General features: G+C 44.8%; 1 protein-coding gene across 1 annotated transcript; it reads left to right on the top strand.

Moving 5' to 3' along the window:
• Positions 1 to 437: 437 nt before the first annotated feature.
• On the top strand, positions 438 to 24,057 carry WDR75 (WD repeat domain 75). Its single transcript, XM_064158022.1, has 21 exons — positions 438 to 551; positions 689 to 818; positions 1,904 to 1,969; positions 3,233 to 3,326; positions 5,671 to 5,795; positions 6,107 to 6,177; positions 7,138 to 7,254; positions 7,503 to 7,591; positions 9,247 to 9,405; positions 10,274 to 10,333; positions 10,423 to 10,538; positions 11,181 to 11,353; positions 12,026 to 12,189; positions 14,315 to 14,498; positions 17,141 to 17,235; positions 17,660 to 17,755; positions 18,709 to 18,878; positions 19,580 to 19,639; positions 21,517 to 21,660; positions 21,742 to 21,833; positions 23,783 to 24,057. Exons 1-21 carry the CDS (start codon positions 460 to 462, stop codon positions 23,988 to 23,990), a joined length of 2,505 nt encoding a protein of 834 aa, XP_064014092.1. The 5' UTR covers positions 438 to 459; the 3' UTR covers positions 23,991 to 24,057.
• The last annotated feature ends 390 nt before the right edge of the window (positions 24,058 to 24,447 follow it).

Genomic DNA, 24,447 nt, shown 5'->3' with positions numbered 1-24,447 from the left:
CAGCCGAGCCGAGCACAGCCGAGCCGAGCATAGCCGAGCACAGCACAGCCGAGCACAACACAGCCGAGCAGAGACGAACAGAGCACAGCCGAGCCGAGCCGAGCATAGCCGAGCCGAGCACAGCCGAGCCAAGCCGAGCCGAGCCGAGCATAGCCGAGCCGAGCATAGCCGAGCCGAGCATAGCCGAGCCGAGCCGAGCATAGCGAGCCGAGCAGAGCCGAGCAGAGCCGAGCAGAGCCGAGCAGAGCCGAGCCTCCCCTCACTGGGAAGCGCCCTGAGGAACTCACGAGGGCGCGCGAGCATCCTGCCTTGCGCCTGTCCCAGCAAGCAGCCAATGGGCGCCGGCGGCGGGCGGAAGGTGCGGGGCGGCGCTGCCGGGCACCGCGGAGGGGCGGCGGAGGCGCGGCTGGAGGCGCGGCCAGGTCGGGGGTGAAGGGTGGCGGCTTCCGCACGGGCAAGATGGTGGCGCCGGCAGCGCTGCGCGTGGTGCGGTGCGGCGGCGGCGGCCGCGGCCACCTCGGTACCAGTGCCGTCTTCTCCTCCGATTCCAAGTAAGCGGCCCCGAGGCCCCGATTTCCTGCCTTTGGGAGAGGGGTTTCTGAGCCCTGCAGTGGGGGCGGCTGGCGGACGGTACCTGCCGGCCCGCCGTGCCGTCAGGCGGCGGGTAACTGGTGTCCTCCTCCTCCAGGTACCTGCTCTGCGCCTCTGGCGATTTCGTGAAGGTCTACAGTGTGGCCACCGAGGAGACGCTGCGGTTAATGGGGGGGCACGCCGACCAGGTGACGGGCATCCAGCTCAACCCCCACAACCACATGCAGGTTTGGAAGAGGAGGGGTTGGCCGTGGGGGGTTTTAGGGGTGCTGCTTTCTCCTCCGCCGAGCGGAGGGGGTTGGCTGGGTGTTGTCGCGGGTGTTCGAGGGTTGACTGGCTTTGGAGAACGAGCGGGAGCGATCGTAGCATTAGTATAGATAGCATGTATTTTCCAGATGTGAGAAACGGCCTTAAGTTGCACCAGGTGAGGTTTAGGTTAGAGATTAGGGGAAAATTCTTCTCTAAAAGGGTCATCGCGCCCTGAAACAGGCTGCCCAGAGAAGGGGTGGAATCGCCGTTCCTGAAAGTGCTGAAGTAAAGTGTAGATGTGGTGCTGAGGGACAAGGTGACCTGGCAATGTAGGTTTAACAGTTGGGCTCGGTGGTCTTGGAGGTCGTTTCCAACCTTAATGATCCTGTGAAATCTGCCTGAAAGAGTAAATGTTGTATCTGATTTCCACGAATGAAAATGTGAAATGTCATGAGGACTACATCATTGAATTGGATAGCAATACAATGGATATATTGGCAAAACTTCCCTGGTTTTATGTCTGAAAGGGGAAAAACGTGTAGAAACCAGTGTTTACCACATTGTCTGCCCCTCTCTGTGTGCTGGTCTGATGGAGACTTGACTAAATCCCTTCAATTTGGCCAACTGTCTTTCCTGATCACTGCTGCCACTTCTTTGGCACTGTTTGCTTGAGGGTTTTGGGGGGGGGGCATCTGTATATAAATATTATTTGTCTAGCTGGGCTTCATCTGCATGTTATCTCTGCAAAATCTGGTGCAAATGGTAATGAATGTGTACAAATGGAAATCTCTGTGTCCTCTGTTAGTCTCAAGTGATGACACGTGGATACCTGTTCTTTTGTTCACATTCAGTGAAATGAAACTAACAGTATTGTATTTCCATTGCACTTTCAAGGCAACATGGACCTGGTCTGTCTCCCTTGGTTTTGATTATTCAGCCACTCAGAATTGCAGTTCCATTGATCAGTCCTTGAACTTTTAAGCTATGATTTGGTGTAAAAGCTGGCTTTGATTAATTACTTTAACTTATATATATAATTTTGTGTTGTTTGTTTTTTTCTTAGCTCTATTCTTCTTCTCTCGATGGCAGTATTAAGCTGTGGGACTTTATGGATGGGATTGCCATTAAGGTATGTGGATTTCGTTCTGTTGGGCACATGGTAGAGTTATTCTTGAGAGTCAAATAAGGATTGCTACAAATGGGCACAAATCAGTCTGAGGCGGTGGTGTTCTGTCACTAACACAGCCCTCAGAACCATTTGTGACAGTAACAGAATGTGGCAGTTGGTGTGTGTGTGTGACTGCAGAAAGTCAGGATTTGGGAAGGATAGCAGAAAGATCGGGTAGGTAATGACATATCAACTTTGCTACTTGCTTCAGTTCAGAGTCTCTTGGGAAGTGTGCTGTAATTTGTGACTGTGCCAACTGACATGTCATTTGGTGGGTGAAAAGCTGGACATTAAGCTAAGAATGCCCAGAAAGCCAAACGTGCTCTAGGCTGCATTCCCAGCAGTGTGGGCAACAGGTTGAGGGAGGGGATTCTACCCTTCTGCTCTGATGAGACCTGATCTGGAGTACTGTGTCCAGTTCTGGAGTTATCAGCACATGAAAGACATGAAGCTACTGGAGAGGGTCTAAGGAGGCCACAAAAATGATCCAGAGGCTGGAACCTTGGTGCTGTGAGGACAGGCTGAGAGAGCTGAAGTTGTTCAGCCTGGAGAAGAGACCTTGGGTCTGTTCAGTACTTAAAAGGCAGAATAGAAAGCTGGGGACAGGCTTTTTATCAGGGCATGTAATGACAGGACAAGGGGTGATGGTTTAAAAGAGGGAGGATGTAGACTAGATACAAAGATGACATTAATACACTGAGAGTAGTAAGACACTGGCCCAGACTGTCCAGAGAGGTGATAAATGCCTCATCCCTAGACCCATTCCAGATCAGATTGTTTAGGGCTCTGAGCAACTTGCTCTAGTAGAAGATGTCCCTGTGGGGAGATTGGACTAGCTGACGTTTAAAGGTTGCTTCCAACCTAAAGCATTCTATGGTTCTATGAAAAGGAATTGCTGTGATGGCTTGAAAATACGGGCTGCTAACTGCCATGTTGCTTCTGTTCTCTGCTAAACTTTCTGCTACATTTTCCTGTAGCCTTCTGCTTTGCATTAAGGGTAAGATACCTTTGGGGTTTTTTTCAGTAAATCTAGTATCTCATATTTTATCAGTGCTGTTTTAACATTTATTTTAGTCCTTGATAGAAATAAAGTCTTTTTGGTTGTCTTACAATGGAGGATCTTACTGAAAATATCAAAGTTTCTTTAAAGCCAGCACTTTTCACTGGCGAAAACCATGTTCACAAGTGTAATAGTTATTGAGCTCCTTCTCTGTTTTTCTTCAGACTTTCACTGTAGGATCCAAACTTCTGGCACTCTATGCACCTCCTGATTTTGAGGACTCGGTGTTTGTTGTGATTCCCAAGTCTGCTGACAGAGGTACAGTAGAATGAGCTAAATTTTTCTCATCCATGGTATTCCATGTCTAAACTGCTGTCATGTCAATGATGGGTACATGCAAGAACACCCTTTAATGTATTCATTTTGAAAATAATTCTTAAATCTTACGGCACCTGTCTGCAACATTTTGTACCTGATTCCATCCTGAAACCTCTGGCTTTTTAGTGTTTGTCTAGAAGAGTGTCTGCCTTCACTTTGGAAGCACTGCATGTATCTGATGTCTCACAGAGTGCTAGGGGTTGGAAGGGACCTTGGAAGATCGTTCTATCCAACCTCTCTGCCAGAGGAGGATCACCTAGAGCAGGTCACACAGGAATGCATCCAGGCAGGTTTTGAATGTCTCCAGAGAAGGAGACTCCACAACATCTCTGGGCAGCCTGCTCCAGGGCTCTGGCATCCTCACAGTGAAAAGTTTTTCTTTATATTCACGTGGAACCTCCTCTGCTCCAGCTTGCACCCATTGCCCCTTGTCCTATCATTAGACATCACCGAGCAGAACCTGACTCTGTCCTCCTGATACTCACCCTTCACATCTTTATAAACATGAATGAGGTCACCTCTCAGTCTCCTCCAATCTACAGAGCCCCAGCTCCCTCAACCTCTCCTCAGGAGGGAGATGTTCTACCCCCTTCAGCATCTTTGTGGCTCTGTGCTGAACTTTTTCAAGCAGTTCTCTGAGGTCCTTCTTGAACTGAGTGGCCCAGAACTGAGCATGGTATTTCAGATGTGGCCTAACCAGGGTAGAGTGGGGAGGAGAACCTCTCTTGACTACTAACCACAGCCCTTCTAATCCACTCCAGGATGCCATTGGCCTTCATGGCCACGAGAGCACATTGCTGGCTCATGCTCATTCTTCTGCCCACCAGGACCCCCCAAGTCCCTTTCTCCTACACTGCTCTCCAACAGGTTGATCCAATAAACCTCCAGGCAGTGCTTACCATAATGCAGGGTACTCAAGACTACCCTTCCCCTTGAAGCACTACTTGCAGAACTAGACTTGTCCTGGTTAACAAGCTTAGCTACTTTTCCCTAGCCTTTTGCCTGAGATAAATGCAAATACAGCTTGACTTTACTCTTAGTGTATTGTTAGAGGTCACATCAGAGCAAGAGCAAATACGTAGCTTGGTTTCTGCCTACAATTCCACTGGTATCCACTATGTAGCCTTCAGTTTTGACTCAAAATTTCTGAAACAATCCATTTTTTAAGAAGCTTTTACATACTTTATTTTTAGAAAATTATTAGAAGGTGCTAGCCTTCTAGTGTGAAGTTTTAAACTTCTTAGTTTGAAGGCAGAAGAGGTGTCGGTCCTCTTTGTAGAGGGCATTACATAAGCTTTGAATTGGTTGTGGCAATTAACGAGGCAGAAATTATAAAATACGTAGTTATTTTTATTTCTGGAAAGCCTCACCCACAACTATACACAAATTCATTAATTTAGGGTTCTTAATTAGTTCTGAAAAATCTTCAGAAGGATGCTTATTGGCAGTACAGTCATTTAGAAAAAATCAGAAAGATTGGAAAAGGTTTGGCCACAAAAAGGCTTTGCCACACTTACAAATAGGCAGCCTGGAGCCCCGGGGAAAGTCTGTTCTACTCACTGCAGTGGAGTAGAAATTTCAAGATTGTCCCTGGCTCCTTTGTGGCAGTGTTGGAGCTACTCGGCCTTTGAAAGGCTGCTAGATCTTCCCAGGGTGCTGGGAAAGAGGCAGACTATGTCTGACATGATCCTGGTTTCTCTTGGCACAGAGGTTTGCATAGGTGCAGGCAGGATCTCTTGCAGATGTGCAGAGGACACCATGTCGGTGGCACTTCTTGACACGTCATGAGGCACTTAATGTCTTCTCCTGGGAAACTTGAGACACTTGAAGTTTTCAGGTATTTCAAGCCCAAAATATCAGGGCTAAGCTGGTCTGAAGCATGAGGCAGAGCAGAACACATTGTCCAAGAGCAGTGAGGCAAAGGCAGCACAATTGTTTGCAACTTAGCTCAGTTCATATTATTTGAATGCAAAGGCTCCTTTGGCCACAGAGATTCACCAATCAAAATGGCAATTGCAAAACTGACCATATTAGGTGAAAACAGGGCTTGCTCACCCTTATTTGGGCAAGACACCAACAAATACCTGTGGGTACCTGTTTATCACTTTGGGAGGGGACATAATGGCCCAAGCCTTTGTTTTCCTCCTGCCCTTGCTTCCCCCATCAGCAGAAGGGTGGGGCAACCAGAACATCTAATAGGCCTATTAGCCTACCAGGACAGCTTGTTGAGAAAAGCCTTTGGACAACAGATACTGACTTATTTTGGTGGGCTTTTTTTTGTTAGCTCCATTCCAGCTGGTCTCGGTCAAGTTGACAAAAGCAGCAGGGCAAGATGTGGAAGCCAAGGAACTGTCGGTGGTCTTGAGTGGCGTGGATGCGTCCCCGAAGTGCATCGCGTTTGGGAGAGAAGTATGCTCACCTTTGGGGGCTCTTACGTCTGTTGGGTGGGTTGGGTGTTTTCCTCTCAGGTGAACTCTCTGCTCTTTATGCTTTTGTGAAAGCACAGCAGCACTGAAGCAAAACTGAAGCTGTATGAACATGTAGAAGACCTCTGCTTTCTTTATGAAGAAACTCCCCTATATTAAGCTGACTTGAAATGTTTTCCTATTGTATGTTACCTCCAACTTTTTAAATACTTTGCAGTGAAACATGATTTTATTTTTTTTTTAATGTGGAGTAACATAACCTGTACATCATACATTGTTGTTTTGCCATGGCAGGGTAAATATGTGGCATCAGTGAAGCAGTTTGAGCTCTGCGTTTACTTCTTCAAAAAGAAGCTGGCACAAAGGTAAGACTGAAAATGTTGGTCATTGATTCAGCCCAGTCCTTACTGGGGATGTGTGCACGCATCTTGTGCTTGTCACTAACCATTTGGGGAATGTATTTGTCACAGAATGGCTCAGGTTGGAAGACACCTCAGAGATCATCTACTCCAACTCCCCTGCCCCGGGCAGGGAGACCTCTCAACTAGGCTTGGTTGTCCAAGGCCTCACCCAGTCTGGCCTTAAAACAGCTCCAGGAAGGGGACACCCACAGCCTCCTTGGACAACCTATTCCAGAGTCTCACTGCCCTCCTTCTGAAGAATCTCTTCCTAAGATTTAATCTAAACGCACTGTCCCTCAGCGTAAAACCATTCCCCCTTGTCCTGTTACTAGACACCCTTATCAAAAGTCCCTCTCCAACTTTTCTGCAGGCTCCTTTCAGATATTGGAAGGCAGCTCTAAGGTCTCCCCAAAGTTGTCTTCTCTCCAGGCTGAACAGCCCCAGCTCCCTAAGCCTATCCTTGTAGCAGAGGTGTTCCATCCCTTGTTTGTCCTTGTGGCCTTCTCTGGACTCACTTCAGCAGTCAATAAGAAGTTTCATGTAGATGCAGTGAGATGCTGCAGTGACATCAGTAGCCTATTTTTCTCAGCTCGGGCACGTATTTTTACAGGTAAATGCTTAGGCTGATGCTGGACTGAAACAAGGGATATAACATGATCAGTGCCAAAACAAGGGGCAGTGGGAGTTGAGAGAGAGAGAGAGAGAGAAGAAAAATCTTTCTGCTTGATTAAAGGTCAAGAACTAATGAAATGAAAAGAAAAATGGATCTGTCACTGTTCTTTGGAGAGTAAATTAACAACTTGTAGATGTTTAATTTTAGATAGTCAGAATGGCATTTACATGTACTGGGTGATCCCTTTGAAGCTTTGATGAGGAAAAGGCAAATGAGGCACATAATTAAAGTGACTTTCTGAACTCTTGAAGGTTTTCTCTACGCTCGTCAAAGGCAAACGGTGGAAGCAATTGCTTCACGTGTGTAACCTGCCATCCAAGGGAGGACTGCATTGCAACTGGCCATGCTGATGGGAAGATTCGAATCTGGTATGCATGGTTTGAGTCAGCTGGGCAGTCCATCGATAGCTGTAACCGTGTGCAAGATGCACTGTGTGCAGCAGGAAGGTGCCAAAAACCTGCTGACATGGACCCTTCCCTCCCCTTCCCTTGTGTTGCTGTGGCGTAAAAGGAGCTAGCACAGATGTTAGCAGAAGGGATGGTGTCCTGGATTCAGTGATTTCCTTCATTTCCTCTGCTGCTGTGCTCAGGGAACTGTTCTGTTCTTCCCCACACAGGAGGAATTTCCACCACAGGAAAGATTACACGTACTCCACGCTGCACTGGCATCATGATATTGTCAAGGATTTAGCTTATTCTGTGGAAGGTGAGTAAAAAAAAAACATAACAAAAACCACACCAAAAAAGCAAACAGAGAAGCAAGCAAAAAAATACCCCAAAAGAGCAAACAGAGAAGCAAACAAAAAAAACACCCTAGCATCCCAAAAGAGCGAACAAACAAGGGAACAAACCTGCCACCCAAACAACCACACCAAACAATCCAAAGCCAAGAAAAATCTCAAACAAACCAAGGACAAAAATATAAAAAAGCAAACAAAAAAACGCTCCACCAAAACAAAACAAAGAGAAACAAACAAAAAATTAGCACTCTCAATATCAAAATTGCAGCAGGGAGGGAAAAATCAGTACAAGTTAAAGTTTTTTTTCAATTAATAATGAATTAATCTTAGGATTTTGAATGTGTCCAGGAAGTATCTGAAATAAAAATAGGAGGAATTGTTATTTTTTTTATACATTTTGATTGGCATTCCTGGTGCCAAGTATCCAACTTCTGTGGCAGAACGTAAAATCTGACCCCTCCTCTTACCTCTTCCCTCCTACCCATTGGTGAGCTCTGGTCAGAGTCTTGTTTGCATTCAAATAAAACAAGTCAGTCCTGCCCAAGCTCAAACCTAGTGGCAAAAATCCAGTTAACTTTCATCTGAATTGTGTGATCTGGGCTGTTCTCCTTAGGGTATTTCTTACTACAAAGTATTCTTGATAGGAGAGTATCCAGCTACTTTCTGTAGAGCAGGACCTGTCCTTGGGGGACAAGAAGTTCACCATGAGCCAGCAGTGTGTTCTTGTGGCCAAGAAGGTCCATGGTCTCCTGGGATTCATGAAGAGGAGTGTGACCAGCAGGTCAAGGGAGGTTCTCCTCCCACTTCTACTCTGCGCTAGTAAGGCCAGCCACATCTGGAGTACCAGGTCTAGTTCTGGAATCCCCAGTTCAAGAGGCAGGGAACTACTGGAGAGAGTCCAGTGGAGACTAGGAAGGTGATGAGGAGTTTGGAGCATCTCTGTGAGGAGCAGAGGCTGAGAGACCTAGAACTGTTTAGCCTAGAGAAGAGCAGCCTGAAAGGGGATCTTCTCAATGCTCAGAAATATTTACAAGGCCAAGAGAATGAGGCCATTATAAGGTGAAGAAGATGAGGCCAGACTCTTCAGTGGTACCCAGTGATAGGATAAGGGCCAACATGCACAAACTAGAACCCAGGAGGTTCCACCTAAACACAAGGAAAAAAATTTTTGCTGTGATGGTGCTAGAGCCCTGGAGCAGGCTACCCAGAAAGGTAGTGGAGTCTCATCTGGAGAGTCTTCAAACCTGCCTGGACACTGATCATGGGCAACCTGCTGTGGGTGCCCTTTCTTTAGCCATGGGGTTGGACTGGATGATATCTTGAGGTCACTTCCAGCCCTTCTTTGATTCTGTGATTCTAATGCACATACTTGGCTGATTCAGAAAGTAACAATCTGCTATTCTCAAAGCACTGTTTAAACTGTACAGTAGGCACAAACTTTTGTGGCTTAATGTTACTCCAGCAACTTAACATAGCTGTGTGTAACCCAGACTAGGTCTGAGGAGTCATTGCTTTGGATGTGATAGTTTAAGCTAGGTTTCATTGAGAGACTTTTCTGTCATTGTAAACAATACATTTTTCTTAAGCAAGACCTCTAACTGCATTTTTATTGCTGGAAAAGGGACCTACTTGCTGAGTGGTGGAATTGAAGCCGTTCTGGTTGTGTGGCCCAGCGAATCAGACTGCCAGAGGGATTTCCTTCCTCGTCTGGGATCTCCTATTGAGCACATCTCCATGTCAGCTGATGGTTCACAGTGTTGCACCTTGCATACGGACAACAGTAAGCCAAAAGATATTTGTTAAGTACCACTTAATGCAGTGTGGAATGCAAAGCTGCATGAGCTTTGGTTTGCTACTATCAGATTAGTTACCCAGGTACTACATAAAAATGTAATTCTGATCTGAAAGAACAGATACTTGAAAGGAGCTTTTCCTTCATGAGTTCTGTGAAGTTGCCTGGTGACTGCTGTCATCTGGCTTTCTGCTTTAATGTAGGGGTGTCCTGTGTTATGAAAAGACAGATTTATGGAGTGAAGCCAACAGTATACTGGGCAGATTAAGGGAGATAATTCTCCCTCTCTACTCCACCTTGGTGAGACCCCCACCTTGACTGCTGCATCCAGTTCTGGAACCACTATTACAAGATCTAGACATGCTAGGATGTGTCCAGAGAAGGGTCACAAGGATGATCAGAGGTCTGGAGCACTTCTCCTACAGGGACAGACTGAGAAGAGTTGGAGCTGTTCAGTTTGGAGAAGAGAAGGCTCCAAAGAAACCTTATCGTGGCCTTCCAGTATCTGAAGTGGGCTACAAGAAAGCTGGTGAGGGACTTTTTAAGGGTGTCAGGTGATGATAGAACATCTGGGAATGGAGCAAAACTAGAAGCAGGTAGATTCAGATGGGATGTTAGGAAGAAGCTGTTCATCGTGAGGGTGGTGAGACACGAACAGGTTGCTGGTAGAAGCCTTATCCCTGGAAGTTTTTCAGGCCAGGCTGGATGTGGCTCTGAGCAACCTGATCTAGTATGAGGTGTCTGTGCCTGTGGCAGTGGGGTTGGATGATCCTTGAGGTCCCTTCCTTCCCTGTCATCAAATGTGGCTACACTGCAGAAGACTTTTGCAAGACTTCTATCTGTTTTTTACTTTCAGGAATTACAATAATCAGCAGCAACCTCAGGTTCTCCAAAAGTATTCAAGGTCTAATCAAAAGTAAGTGCAAGAAAATGAATCTTCCACTTAGCAGAATGAATGTGTTGCTTCCCTTCTTAGAACATTTGTCATCTGATTTGACTTTCCAGGTGCAAATATCAAGACTGGTCTAGTGGTTGATCCCAGAACCAAAGCTTTGGTCCTGAATGGAGAGCCTGGCCACTTGCAATTCTACTGTCTCCAAACTGACCAACAGCTCTTCAGTGTAAGTTGGTTTGGCTTGTCCTAAATCTTTAACTTGTTCAGTAATAGAATGGTCTGGTTTGGAAGGGACCTCCAAAGGTCATCTAGTCCAACCGCCTCTGCAGTCAGCAGGGACATCCTCATCTAGATCAGAGTGCCCAAAGCCCTATTGAGCCTCACCTTGAATATCTGCAGGGATGGGGCCTCAGCTACCTCCCTGGGCAACCTATTCCAGGAAGTTGTGCATGAGAGTTTATTTGGAGGCTTAGTGTGGTGGCAAAGAGGGGAAGAGCCAGCAGCCTTACTGCAAGGCTGGATTCCAAGCTGAGATGTTTTCAGCTTTGTCACAGACTTGTTTGACTTGCTCAGCACAGTTAATTGGTTGAGGAAATATTTGACACAATGTGGTGCTTTTCTTAAATGTCCCCAATTTGTAAGCAAGATCCCTCTAAACCAGCTTTTATCTCCGTTTTCTTTCCTGGACTCTGCCTCATTGTGGAATGTGCATGCCCCCATTGTACTCCTCTTGCATGTTCCGTGTGCTGCAGCTCAGTCAGCTCTAATCAGTGCTTTCGGAACATCTTTTTTGTCATGGTTTTATGGGTGATGGCTCTAAATCTACACTTGACTTTGGGAACTTGATGGTTTTGGCCTTGTTTTGCAGTTGGATATCGTGCAACGAGAATACGTTCATCAAGCAGGTTTACACCAGACTGACTTAGTGAAAGTTGCGTTTGGTGCACAGGGCAAGTGGTTAGCAACAGTGGAAGAGAGAGAAGATGCGACTAACCCCGAGTTACAGCTGAAGCTGTGGTTCTATAATGAAAAAACACAAAGGTAACCATACCAGAGCTGTCCTTCCCCCTGAAGTGTCACACTCAGGCTTTATCTTGCAGAGTTTTTTCAGGTCAGCTAATAAAATTCTAAGGAAGACCCTAGGGTGTGTAGCAGCCTTCCTTGCATGCTACAGACATCTCACCAACTCACAGAGCAGAAGTATATGCTTTTTCTGAACCTGATTTAGTTAAATCAATGGGATAGGCTGTTTTAAATGTGGACTTAAAGTCACCTTTCTTTGGTATTAAATATCCTGGATTTGATGGTATGGTTCTACAGCTTGTTTAGTTTCCCCACTTCTGTCTAATCCATCATTAATTATTACTCCTGCTACGCTGATTATGACTTCATAGAGTTTTTAATTTTTTCTTAATGCAGCTGGTTCAGACATTGCCCCTAATTTTCTTATTTACTAAAAAAAAATCCAACAACCTTCCTTTTGACTACAAATCATTCCTTGCTTAAAATAAACTGATATGTGTAGTGGTTCTGTGACTGATAATTTTTTTTTAAGTACTGGAGAGACTGCCCAGAGTTCAGGCTGAAGGTTTTAAATCAATGCTTGCTTTGATTTCATCCTTTCCCTGTCTCTTCCAGAATCATCTTCAACTGAAATCTTGCCCAGGTTGCAAATGAAACAAAGTGGCAAACTTCTGCTTTTTTTTCTTGTAGCTTTAAGCTGAATACTAGAATAAATACGCCCCATGAGGACCACATAACAGACATGTGCTTCCGTGAGATGGATGAATTGGAAGATGACGCTCTGATACTGGTAACAACTGGCAAAGACCGTGTGTTCAAAGTGTGGCTCATGGTTGAAGACACTGACCCAGAAGGTAAGTATGGGCCACACTGAACTTGCCCTTCCTGCCACCTTCTAACATGCTACAGAACTTCTGGTCATAACTTCAACCTTTCAGAACTAGGCCCTTGAGTCCCACACATTTATCTGTTTCTGCTGTTGCATGGAGTGTTATGTTCTCCTGAGCATCTTCTGTGATGGAGTTCTTTCCTGGGTTTTCTGTGTTAGGGGTTGATAACAGAGGTTCCTGTAGTAGCAGAGACCTTGCTGACAACTGCTGCAGGAGGGAAAGGCAGCCTGTGATGATTGCTTCAGGGATTGAGTGTGGTAGTGATTTTTCCATGCTGGGAAGATGGATTTTTTTGTTACTCTTCTAGGTACTTTTCTTTGAGACTTCTGCTCAAGGGAGAAGGATGCAGAAATGTGGTTGTCTGGTTTAGTTGGCTTAGTGTAAAATAATAACACTTTGCTATTCTGCAGCTCCACCTCCTTAGAGTTCACATTTTGAACATCCTTCCTTCCTGCTAGATATTTGAACATCCTCATCTTTTATGGTATATTTGTATCCTGGGAGCAGGGTAGGAATGCTCATGTAGAAAGATTAAATGTGCTGCAGCTTTTGTGCAGCAAAGATTAGTACCCCTTAAACTTATAAGTTAGCAACTACCAGTGAAGGGAAGATCTTAGGTATTTGCCAGCTGACAGTCATATTGAAAATACAACTCCATGCAAGTAGGATAACACAGAGCCTTAGAAAGGATAAGAAAGATGGGAAAAAAGAGATACCAGTTGGACAAAAGCAAATAGGAACCTTTAGACCTGTTTGCAACATGAGGTATTTATTACTAGTGACAAGAGGACAGAGTTTGATGTAGTGGTCTTCCTTTCTGCCAGCCATTTAGCTTTGTTTTCAGCACTGTAGGTAAATTTTTAAGTGGAGAAATTAGGCAGCCTTATCACTAGATGGTCGTTTCTGGCTACTCTGCTTTTTTCTCAGCTTCTGGCCTGTTAGACTTCCTTCTCCAAAACAGCACAGCTCTTGCACCTTTGTAAGAGCTCACAAGCCTCCACAGACCTCAGTCTGGAGAGGAGAAGGTTCTGAGGTGACCTTTTTGTGACCTTTCAGTATTTTAAGGGGGCCTACAAAAAAGCTGCTGAGAGACTTTTTAAGCTGTCAGGTAGTGATAGGACTAGGGGGAATGGAACAAAACTAGAAATGGGTAGATTCAGACTGGATGTTAGGAAGTTCTTCAGCATGAGGGTCATGAGAGCCTGCAATGGGTTGCCCAGGGAGGTGGTGGAAGCCTCATCCCTGGAGGTGTTTAAGGCCAGGCTGGATAAGGCTCTAGACAGCCTGACCTAGCTTGAGGTGTCCCTGCTCACCGCAGGGCAGTTGAAGCTAGAAGATCTTTGTGGTCCCTTCCAACCCTGACTGATTCTGTGACCTTCAGGCACAGCTTTTTCTGTCTGGACAGACAGCACAATACACTGTTTGTCTGTACAACAGCTCAAAGGATGACTGCAGTGAGGGTAGTGGTGCAGCACCTCAGCTGAGGTGGGAACTGGGAACTGGGCTACCCAGGGAGGTAGTGGAATCATCATTGCTTAAACTGTCTAGCAAACATGTGGGCATGACACTTCAGGGCATGATTTAATGGCCATGGTGGTGTTAGGTCGATGGTTGAACTCAGAGGGCTCTTCCAACTGAAACAATTCTGTGATTCTAAGATGAATAAGCTAATTAGCTGCTGAACAGAACACACTCCGGTGTGTTTGTATGTGGAGCAGATCTAGACTGTGCCTCTAGATGGTGCCACACAGTTGAAAGCAGTGAAGCATTTCTAGGGTTTTTTACAGGCAGGTCTTTTAATCATCAACTTGTATCCTTATGTAAGGGATAGCATAAGCATTGGGGGAACTTGTTTGTCTTTCCTCACCTTACTCATGTCTTCCAAAAGTATGCTGTATTAATTTATATGTGCAGGGAAATGGATGTTCTGTGGTAAGTGCATCACTTGGCTTCCATTTATTTTATGGGCAGGATCTCCAAAAAAATTAAGCCTTCTGGAACTAAAGGAGCCTATTTTGCAGCCTTAATACTTGAATTCTTCTTTCTTTGCTTATAGACTGGAATTAACTAACTTCTTTATTCAATGCAGCACAGCAGAGAGTGAGCTGGAGCTGTGACTTTGTCGGCAGCTACCACAACTACCAAGCTACCAACTGCTGTTTCTCAGAAGATGGCTCTTTGCTTGCTGTTAGCTTTGAAGAAGCTGTCACCGTATGGGATTCAGTTACTTGGGATCTTAAGTGTACATTTTGCCGTCCACCTGGAAAAATCAAGTATGTTTCTCAGATGATTTTTATATCTTGACCTCTCAGAACAGAATGAAACAATTCACAGGCATCCCAACCCTTGTATATATTCATATAAGTGTTGAATTTCATACCTGTACGTTCATAGACAGAAAAAGATTTCAGAATGGCTTTTAGGTGGTTCTTAGCTTACTGTTAAATATAATACCAAGCTGGCTTTTAGGTGGTTCTTAGCTTACTGTTAAATATAATACCAAGCTTTGCAGTTTCATTTTACTTGCTTCTGACTAGTGTACCTCCACTCAGATACGTGCCACTGGGCACATCATAGTGTCTCTTTTCCCCTTTAATCTTGGGATGAGTCCAGATATTGAAAAAGTATAAATTTAAGAAGTTTGTTCTTTATTCATGTAGGCATGCATGCAAATATTTTGCCCTGTTTGTATTGGAAAAAGTAGATATTGGTCCTTTTTAAAATCTATATTTGCCCAGCATGCTCCATTGTGTGCTGTCATGAAGGGAGAGCTCTGGGGGACTTCAGCTGCCTTCCATGAAAGGACTTTTCATAAGGGTCTTCAGAGACAGGAGAAGGGAAAATGGATTAAAGCTGAGAGAGAGCAGATTTAGAGTGGATCTTAGGAAGTGGTGAAACTCTGGAACAGGTTGCCCAGACCAGTTGTGGATGCCCCCTCCCTGAAGGTGTTCACGGCCAGACTAGATGAGGCCTTGAGCAACTGAGTCTAGTTGAGAGGCATTCCTGCCTATGGCAGGGGTGTTGGAGTAGATGATCTCTGAGGTCCTTTCCAACCTAAGCCATTCATAATAAAAGGTCCTGCAGGTCTAGATACTGTTCTGTTATGTAAGGGTAATGAGGAATGGCTTAGGCCTTTGGTAGACATGAAGGAAACTCAAAGAAGAGGACTTAATATTGAGCTTCCTGGACTGTGTAAATAGGCAGCAATTTCTGATCCAGGTAAAGTATTGTTTTTCTTATGGTACTCTTGAACAAAGTAGGACAGTAGGTGAGCTCACTGCCTCAGGCACTTTAAATAGCTGAAACAGGAAGGTGCTACAAACCTTTTGTAGCAATTCTTTTTCAGGGCTAAGGTTTTTCTGACTGCTTCTCACAGGCATTCCTGCAGTAATGCTACAGTGGCCTGTATCAGGAGCAGTGTGGCCGGTAGGACAAGGGAGGTTATTCTGCCCCTGTACTCAGCACTGGTCAGGCCACACCTTGAGTCCTGTGTCCAGTTATGGGCTTCTCAATTCAAGAGAGATGTTGAGGTACTTGGACTTGTCCAGAGAAGGGTGACAAAGCTGCTGAGGGGCCTGGAACATAAACCATATGAGGAGAGGCTGAGGGAGCTGAGGTTGTTTAGCCTGGAGAAGAGGAGGCTCAGAGCAGACCTAATTGCTGCCTACAACTACCTGAAGGGACGTTGTAGCCAGGTGGAGGTTGGTCTCTTCTCCCAGGCAACCAGCAACAGAACGGTGGAACACAGTCTCAAGTTGTGCTGGGGGGGGAGGTCTAGGCTGGGTGTTAGGAGGAAGTTCTTCAGAGAGAGAGTGATTGACATTGGAATGGGCTGCCCAGGGAGGTGGTGGAGTCAGCATCCCTAGAGGTGTTCAAGAAAAGACTGGATGAGGGACTTATTGCTATGGTCTAGTTGATTGGACCGGGCTGGGTGCTAGGTTCAACTGGATGATCTTGGAGGTCCCTTCCAACCTGCTTGATTCTGTTATTCTATGATCTACCTGCATCCAAGAAGCACCTACCCTGGATGACCATGCAAAACACTGCACGGTCAACAGTGCTTTAAAGTCTCTGACCTAACGATTCACGGAAAGAGAGATTTTTCACCTCCATGGGTTTTGTGTGTTTGTAGCTTTTTGTCTTGCGTGGCCAAGTCAGTTTTATTTATGCTGGTCCTCTAAGATTACATATTCAGAAACAAGATTATAAAAGGCATGCAGGAGAATCATGTGGCTTCTGTGCCTCCCACCTTTTCTGTGTCTGTAGAGAAAACCTGCTACGGCAGCAAGTTTTTCTCAAGGCTAACTGCTCCTTATGCCTCCTGCCTTATTAGCAGGAAATAATTAGTCTTATTCGACTGTTAATTACATAGTTTCAGAGGGCTGTGTTTTAATAAGGAGATTCCATCCCTCAGTAGGTGTTTTGAAAACATTCTGTAGCCTTAGAAATCCATTCTTAAACAAGAGGGTGAGAAATGAACATCAGTGTAAATAAATCACTTTCTTCAAGTGGTGCAGCCTGTGAGAATAGCTTATTTTGCTTTTTTACTACTCTCTTTCTAGTGCCTACAGCAACAGTAGGAATTCTTTACATGGGGCATTTATTTTCCAGTCCCAATGCAAACAGTTACTTCTGGTTGGTAAATTTTAAGAGCTTGAAATTACTCCTTGAAATCAGCCTGTTGTAGGAACATGTGATCCTTGTAGATTTATGCATTCTTATATGTCTCCCAGACTTGTCTGGTTGTGGCTTGTGAAATGTTGTGCCACTGGAGGTGAAAGTGAAAACCAAATCTCTCCTGGTTTAAATATCAGAACTAAATCTTAACTGAATGTTTTTGTGCCTTGTGAATCATTACTGCATAGAGAGACAAAGATGAAGGTCACTAACTTGCTTTGACTTTCTACTTCCTTAGGAACATCTGCTTTGGAAGACTAACATGTTCCAAGTACCTTATTGGTGCCACTGATTATGGCTTTCTGTGTTGCTGGAACCTGCTCAGTTGTGCATGTAAGATCACCTTCAATGTATGCTACAGTGGCGACATTAACACTTGAATTTACTATGAAACCTTCAAGTAATTCTGATTTGATTCCAGACTGACCCATTACAAAAGTCCTGCTGAATTGTAATGATTTCCATATTTCAGCCAAGGTGCCTCCTGGCCAGCATGCATGTGTTTTGGGTGCACATGCATGGCACATTCCAAGCTGGATGACTGACAGCATAGTCATGGCCAGAACTTCCTCCTATTGGCTAAAAGTTGATAGTATTTGTGTATCTTTAGTCAGTTGGGTGTAAGCGAAGCTGTGTCCCTCCTCCAGAAGTTAAGGCCCCGTGTGTCATTCCCATTTGACCTTTTGTTTGGTGAAGCAGTGGGATAGAACTGAATGCTGCTTTTTCAAGCCTGGCTGGTGTTGTGTTTATCTTGCAGTGGAATGGAGTGCCCACCTCAACATCTCAGTTCTGCAACCTGATCCCCTTTCAGAATATATTGCTGCTGTCTCATGGCTCCCAAGGGAGTCCAGCTGTAAGTACAAAGGTTTCTTTAACAACTAACAGTCAGTGGAATTTAAAACTGAAAGCATCATTTCTAGAAAAGGTTCTTTTAGAATTCAGCCCCATGAAAGCCGTGAGTCAGGCATGTGTCTGTTTGCACCTCTGGAAGACTGAGCCACATCTGAGAGCAGCAGTCAGGTACATCATGGAATCACATAATTGATTGGAAAAGGCTTTTAAGGTCATGGAGTCCAGCAGTAATTTAACTCTACCAATTCTGAGGCTAAACCTCAGCACCACATCTCTGCTGCTTTGAAACACCTCCAGGGATGGGGATACAACCACCCCCCTGGGTAGCCTGTTGCAATGCTTGAGAACCCTTTCAGTGAAGAAGTTTCTTCTAATACCCTCCTTATAATAACTTCCCTGGATGCAACTTGAGGCCATTTCTTCTTGTCCTGTCACTTGTCACTGGGAAGCCAAGGCCAACACTCACGTCACTACAACCTCCTTTCAGGTAGTCATAGGAGCATACTGGCTACCCATCTTTTGGTCCAATTTCTGTACATGTTTTCTGAGTCAGAGTTGTGAACTTTCTTGACCCTCTCTTGTAAATGCAAATCTGTGGCTAAACTGTGGAGCTCCATTTTAGAGCTTTGACTATGAAAGAAGATTACTTTTCCTAGAGCTACTGTTCTACAGGAACATTCATTTCCAGGTATGCTCTCTGCATTGCAATGCTGTGAAAGGTGCTTTGTACTAAGCAGTAAGGTTAGAACTTTGTACTATGCATCTGCAGTTAGAATGCCTGCAGATGAGTGCTTAAAGGCAATCCTGTCCAACCCTTATTGCCTGTGATAGACTCACTCAGGCTGGCAAAGACCTTAACAACATCAAGTCCAACCATTAAAGCTAGGGCATTGACAGCTATCCTAGAAGGTGAGGACTTTGTGATATCAAGAGGAGTCATTCTTGGTTTTGCAGTGTTTGTGTTTAAACCAAATGAGGCACAGCCAGTCTACATCCAGAGAAACCTCTGTCAACAAAAGATCCAGCTCGCTGCCTTCGTTCCAAGAGATGAGCCTGAAATGGTCAGCTCAGAAAAATACCTCTGGCTAAGAAGATCTCAGCTGTTTTTCCTTACAGAGACACAAGTAAGAAACACTTATTAGCAGGTGCCTTCTGGGGGAAAAAAGTATTCTCCTGCATGTGGACTGATACCAATTAAGAGTTCTGCTGTTGAGTCCAAGAATTTCTCTTGTGATTTCAAGGCAGCATAAGCCATGTGGTGCTCCATAGGAAAAGCTTTCTGCTGTTAATACTCAGCTCAAGTTCAAAACTGATTGTTTGCTGGTTTGCTGCTGGTAGTTTCTACTAACTCGTTCATACAAGTAACTAGATAATTTGGGATTGTGACCTGAGCTGTTTTAAGTTAGCCAGCCTCCTAGACAACTGTATTATTGCTGGTTATCCAGATGCTTCTCAGAAACAGAAACATTCAGGTTGGAAAAGCCATGCAGGATCACCGAGTCCGACTGATAACCCTGCAAGGTTCCCCCTAAACCATATCCCCAAGCACCACCTCCAAATCACTTTTAAACATATCCAGGGTTGGTGACTCAACCATGGATTCATGAGGTAGTTTTTCCTCTGTAATTTGTGGGTGGGTGTTTTTTGTCTTCCCCAAAAAACAAGAATAAGGCCTGGAGGCTCTACACGTTTCCTTTACAAAACAGAGGAAGAGAGATATTTGTCTCAGCTGACAAAAGCTTTTGGGACAGCATCTTTAGGGCAGGTATGGCACTATGGAAAGCAGTTGCACGTACTCTTAACTGCACATCGTTCTGTGTTTCAGGAGCTGATGACACTTAGCACAAAGTCCCTGGAAGAAAGACTCACACCAGCAAGCAAACAGGTACCTCTCAGAGCTGTTCTGACAGAGGTGTATGGAGCAGCTCAAAATTGTTGGTGTTCAGTTTGTCAGGCTCAAATTCCCTTCTGTCAGGAAAACCTGTGGCATCACAGGCACTGAGACACTACTGCTCCTGCAGCTGTTTCCTTAGTGGTTTGGGGGTTTTTTTGGCAGAATTGCTGTTTGTAAAAACCTTCAAGAACTATTAATAAGCCTCTGCCTCCTTTTTCTCATTGTCCCTGAACAAAAAATTGATACTCAGCTAAAAAGGTTCAGGTTGCACAAAAGAAGCAAGCCCAATTGACGTTGGAATAAGCTCTGCCCTTTTCTTGATTGCCATAACACTTAGTACCTTGAGCTGCACATTCTGAGGAGGACAAACCATGTCAGTCAGTTAGGACTTCTCAGTGAGAAGAAATTCCAGAGTTACATCCTAGTGTGATTTTTCTGTGGAGAACGAGGCTGGGAAACTTTATCTTTGAAATTCCCATAGAAGTAGTGTTTTGTAACACTATTTCAGATTGAACAGTAGCACTTGGTTGATTTTGGTTGTTGGATAAATAGATCAAAGTAGAATTCAGTATCTTTCTAATTCAAAATCGAATAGGAATGTGATTAGAAACAATCAGTTTCTCTGGAGGGTGTGTGGAATAATTTGGTACTGGGATTAAGGTGCATTGATGTAGGAGAACATCAGAAGGAAAGTTGCTATGTTGAACTTCCAGTTCAGCCATCCCCAAGAAGTTCAGCAAGGCCTAGTGCAAAGTGTCTATACCTGGGTTGGGGCAATTCCAAACACATATATAGGCTGGGTGAGGAGTGGCTATAAAGCAGTCTTAAGGAGAAAGACTTGGGGATGTCAGTTTCTGAAGAGCTCACCATGAGCCAGCAGTGGCTGCTTTCAGCCCAGAAGGCAGCTGTGTGCTGGACTGCATCAAAAGCAGCAAGAGCAGCAGGATAGGGAGGCTACTCTGCGCTCATGAGATGCATGTGGGATACTGCGTTCAGTTCTGGTGCCCCCAACACAAGGACATGGAACTGTTGAAGTGGGTCCAGAGGAGGCCACAAAGATGATCACAGGGCTGGAGAACCTCTGCTGTGGGACAGGCTGAGAGAATTGGGACTTCAACCTGAAGAAGAGAAGGGTCTGGGGAGACCATCCAGTACCTTAGGGGAAGGCTACAAGAAAGCCAGGAGGGGACTTTTTACAATGGCATGTAGTGACAGATGAGGGGGAAGAGCTTTAATCTTGAGGAGGACAGAATTACACTGGAAATTAGGAAGACTTTTTCTGTAGTGAAGGTGGTGAGACAGTAGAACAAGATGCCCAGGGAGGCCGTGTATATCCTCTCCCTGGAGGTGTTCAAGGCCAGGAGCAGCCTGGACTAGTGGATGATGTCACTGTCCATGTCAGGGGGTTGGAACTGGATGATCTTTGAGGTCCCTTCCACTCCAACCCATTCTCTGACAGATTATTCTCTTCCTTTATGGTCACTTCCAACCCACACCATTCTATGAATCTATGTGCTTGTGTAATTAAATGACTCAGCGGATGATGCTAGAGGTACAAATGATCTTTTAGTCATAAGTGGAATCAAAAGCCATCCTTGCTTTCTCTAGCACATACACCAACTTCCATATTTGGAAGGTAATTGCTACATCCAGCAACTAAAATTTGGTGTTCCTGAATACAGATCTTGGGAAGTTTTACTGCCTCGGTGTAGAATGTCTCAGGACGTCTGACAGAGCATGAGCACAAAGAGCCACATGGCTCAGCTGACTTACATCTGAGCTCAGAGTTTTGTTGCCTGGGTTGATGCTGGAACTTAAGTTTGTGGTGCTGGAATTCTACTGAAAACTTTCACTTTTTTTTTCCCAAGCTGGCAGTAGAAGAAAGCCTTCCTGTGACTCCATTCAGCTTGCTGCTGGGAAAGCACAGGCGCCATCCATCCCAGGAGGACACAGACCTTGGAAACGGAGTTGTTCAGAATAAGCACAAGCAAGAGTCACCTGCAGTCAGAGAGGTAGGCAGTAATGACAGCCAGTGTGCAAAAAAAGCCAGGAGAGGCAAAAGCTTTCATGAGCCTTCTGCTTTATCATTGCAGCTTTTGCACACTCCAGCACACGTTTTGCCATCTGCTTCCTTCCTGTGCTCCATGTTTATTAATTCATTGCTCATCTCTAAAGAGAACAAAAGGTAAGAAGAAACTAAGATCTCTTTTATTGAAGCTACTTTGAATTATGTGCATCTTTGTTTAAAAGCAGATTGCCAACACGCTTCCTTCTCCTATTGACCTAAGTTTATTATGGCAGGACTTTTTCAGAGCAGCTCTGTTTTTGGGAGATGTAGGGACTGCCTCTGTTGTTTAGTGTGTTGGTTCTTCTCTTGCTGTTTGGTGTAATGCCCTCATGCACAAAGTGTTGCTTCCGTACTCACATGTTCTCTAGTAATTCAACTTTATTCTATGGATTTAGTGTGGGGCTTTTTAAGTGATAGTTTGGGTAAGTGTCATGTTCTCAACTTTACTATTGTAATGACTTTCTGGAATTCTTTGCTTCTGTTTCTAGACATTCCAAGAAGTTAGCCCTTAGCTTTCCTCTTAACAGTTTGTGTTTAGAACTCAAATCCCATTCCAAATGGAACTACAAAGTGAGAGTATACTGTGAGCACAGCTCAGCTGTTCTGATTATTAACCTGATCTGAATGCATTGAGTAGCTTGATACTTAAAATGTATTCTGACTTGCTCCTCTGATGTATGCAGCTAGAAAATGAATGCAGGCAGACTTTCCCTCCAGCCCCCTCCCCAGTCTCATTGTTCTTCTCTGGACCCACTCCAGCACCTCAGAATCCTTACAGTGAGGGGCCCAGAGCTGCACACCAGTGCTTGAGCTGAGGCCCCACCAGTGCTGAGTACAGGAGCAGAATCACATCCCTGGTCCTGCTGGCCGTTCTGTTCCTGATACAGGCCAAGATGCCATTAGCCTTCCATGCCAGCTGGGTCCTGTCCAGCCTGCTGCCAAACAGCACTCCTAGCTCCCTCTCAGCCAGGCTGCTCTTCAGCCACTCATCCCCTAGTTTGTGCTGCATGGGGTTAGTGTAGGAGCCCATACTTGGTCCTGTTGAATCTCATACTACACTGAAGCAAATCTATTCTTTAATGAGTTTCAGTGAAACTCTGCACAGCCAGAGATGAATCAACTTGTCCTCATGAATCTGCAAGGACTAGGGAAAGGATTGTTTTCATTTGCTAGGGTTTACACCAGTTGGAGTAGTTTAGGTGTGTGCAGTGTATCCTGCCACAACAACAGTTGTGTCAGCCAGTTTTGTTAGTGGATCACACCACCTCAGCAAGACACTGACACCCATGTAATACAAGGAATAGACACTTGCGTTGGGTTTCATACTGAGGAGGTTGGGAGTTCCTGGGTAGATACTTGCAGGTGTAGAGCTGGTACTTTGACACTGGTGAGTAACATTTAAAGTTACATCTAAGGGCTCTTGAAGAATGACAAGAATGTGTCACTCCTAGCCATGAATTCTCTTATTAAATGGCTTCTCCTTGGCAGTACAATGTTAATGCATGATATGTATTTCACCATTTAGAGAGTGACAGATGATAGCTATTAGACCAGATAATGTTTAGGAGGCTACTGCTCTGCTGTGCAGCTCATGCCTAATGAGATCCAAAACACCTGTGCAACATACATTTGAATTAAGACTATTCATTACTGGTAACTGCTTTATAGAACTCTTTTTGGAAGTGTGTTTTCTACTTTGGCACAAATTTAATTCCTTCAGTCAGAAGGGACCAACCATTTTAAGAACCTTTCTGGGCTAAGAAGAAACAAAAGCAAAGCCGAAAAAGCCCAAAACCAAACCAACAAAAAAACCCCAAACAATCAAAATCAAAACAAACCAATCAAACAAAACCCACAATAAAACCCCAAACTCTTTTGCTTCTTTTCCCATTTGTAATGGAGCTAGCAAGAGAAGTGTAGTTGTTTGTAAGTTGCTTGAGAGTAAGCCAACTAAATAAAATGTTATTTGCATAACTACTTGACTCCAGCCTATAGTATGAGATACTACAGTGTGTAAAAGTACTCTTCAAGTTCACTGGTTGTTTCCAATCGTCCTTTTCTTACAGTGCCAAGGAAGTTGCTGATGAAGTGGAAATGGAAAGTGAACAAGCAGAGGATGATTCAGATGAGGAAGGAGATGAGACTGAGATGGAACAAGATGATCCAAGTCCCATGGAGTCATTAGGGGAGCTGCCGTGTAAACTCTCCAAAGCTCAGGAAAGAGAGCTACGGAAAATACGAAAAATGGACTACAGCTGGATAGCAGCTTTCTAAACAGACCTCTTGGGCGGGCTTTATACTGTAAGCTGAAGCTTTGTGGATTAAATACTCTTTAGAAAAAGGTCCTTGGTTTGAGCTGGAACAGAACAAAGTCTGTAAGAAGGACCTGGGGGAGAGACTCAGGTTTTGAAAAGCTGATTCTGCTCCTACTCCATTATGGAATCTCCGACTGCAGAAAATGTTCAGGCTGTGGGTTGGAGCTTTTCACCCCCTTGCAAGCATGTTTAAAAGGCTAACAGCAAAACTGAGTTCATGATCTGTCTAGGGATCAACTAGGCAAGTGACAGATAAGATGCTGAAAAATCTGCCCCAGAAAGGCTGGGCTGCTGCTGCCGAAGGACTACCTTCACATAAAGCTGGGTAGTGCAAATCAGGAGAGCTCTTAGTACAATGCACACGGAAGTAAAAAGGCTTCTCAAAAGTTCCTCTCTAGATATTAAGACAAAAAATC

This window comes from Pogoniulus pusillus, chromosome 2 (assembly GCF_015220805.1).
Source record: "Pogoniulus pusillus isolate bPogPus1 chromosome 2, bPogPus1.pri, whole genome shotgun sequence".
Lineage (NCBI taxonomy): Eukaryota > Metazoa > Chordata > Aves > Piciformes > Lybiidae > Pogoniulus > Pogoniulus pusillus.
The sequence above is the reverse complement of the archived record's forward strand: the minus strand, read 5'-3'. Positions and strand labels throughout refer to the sequence as shown.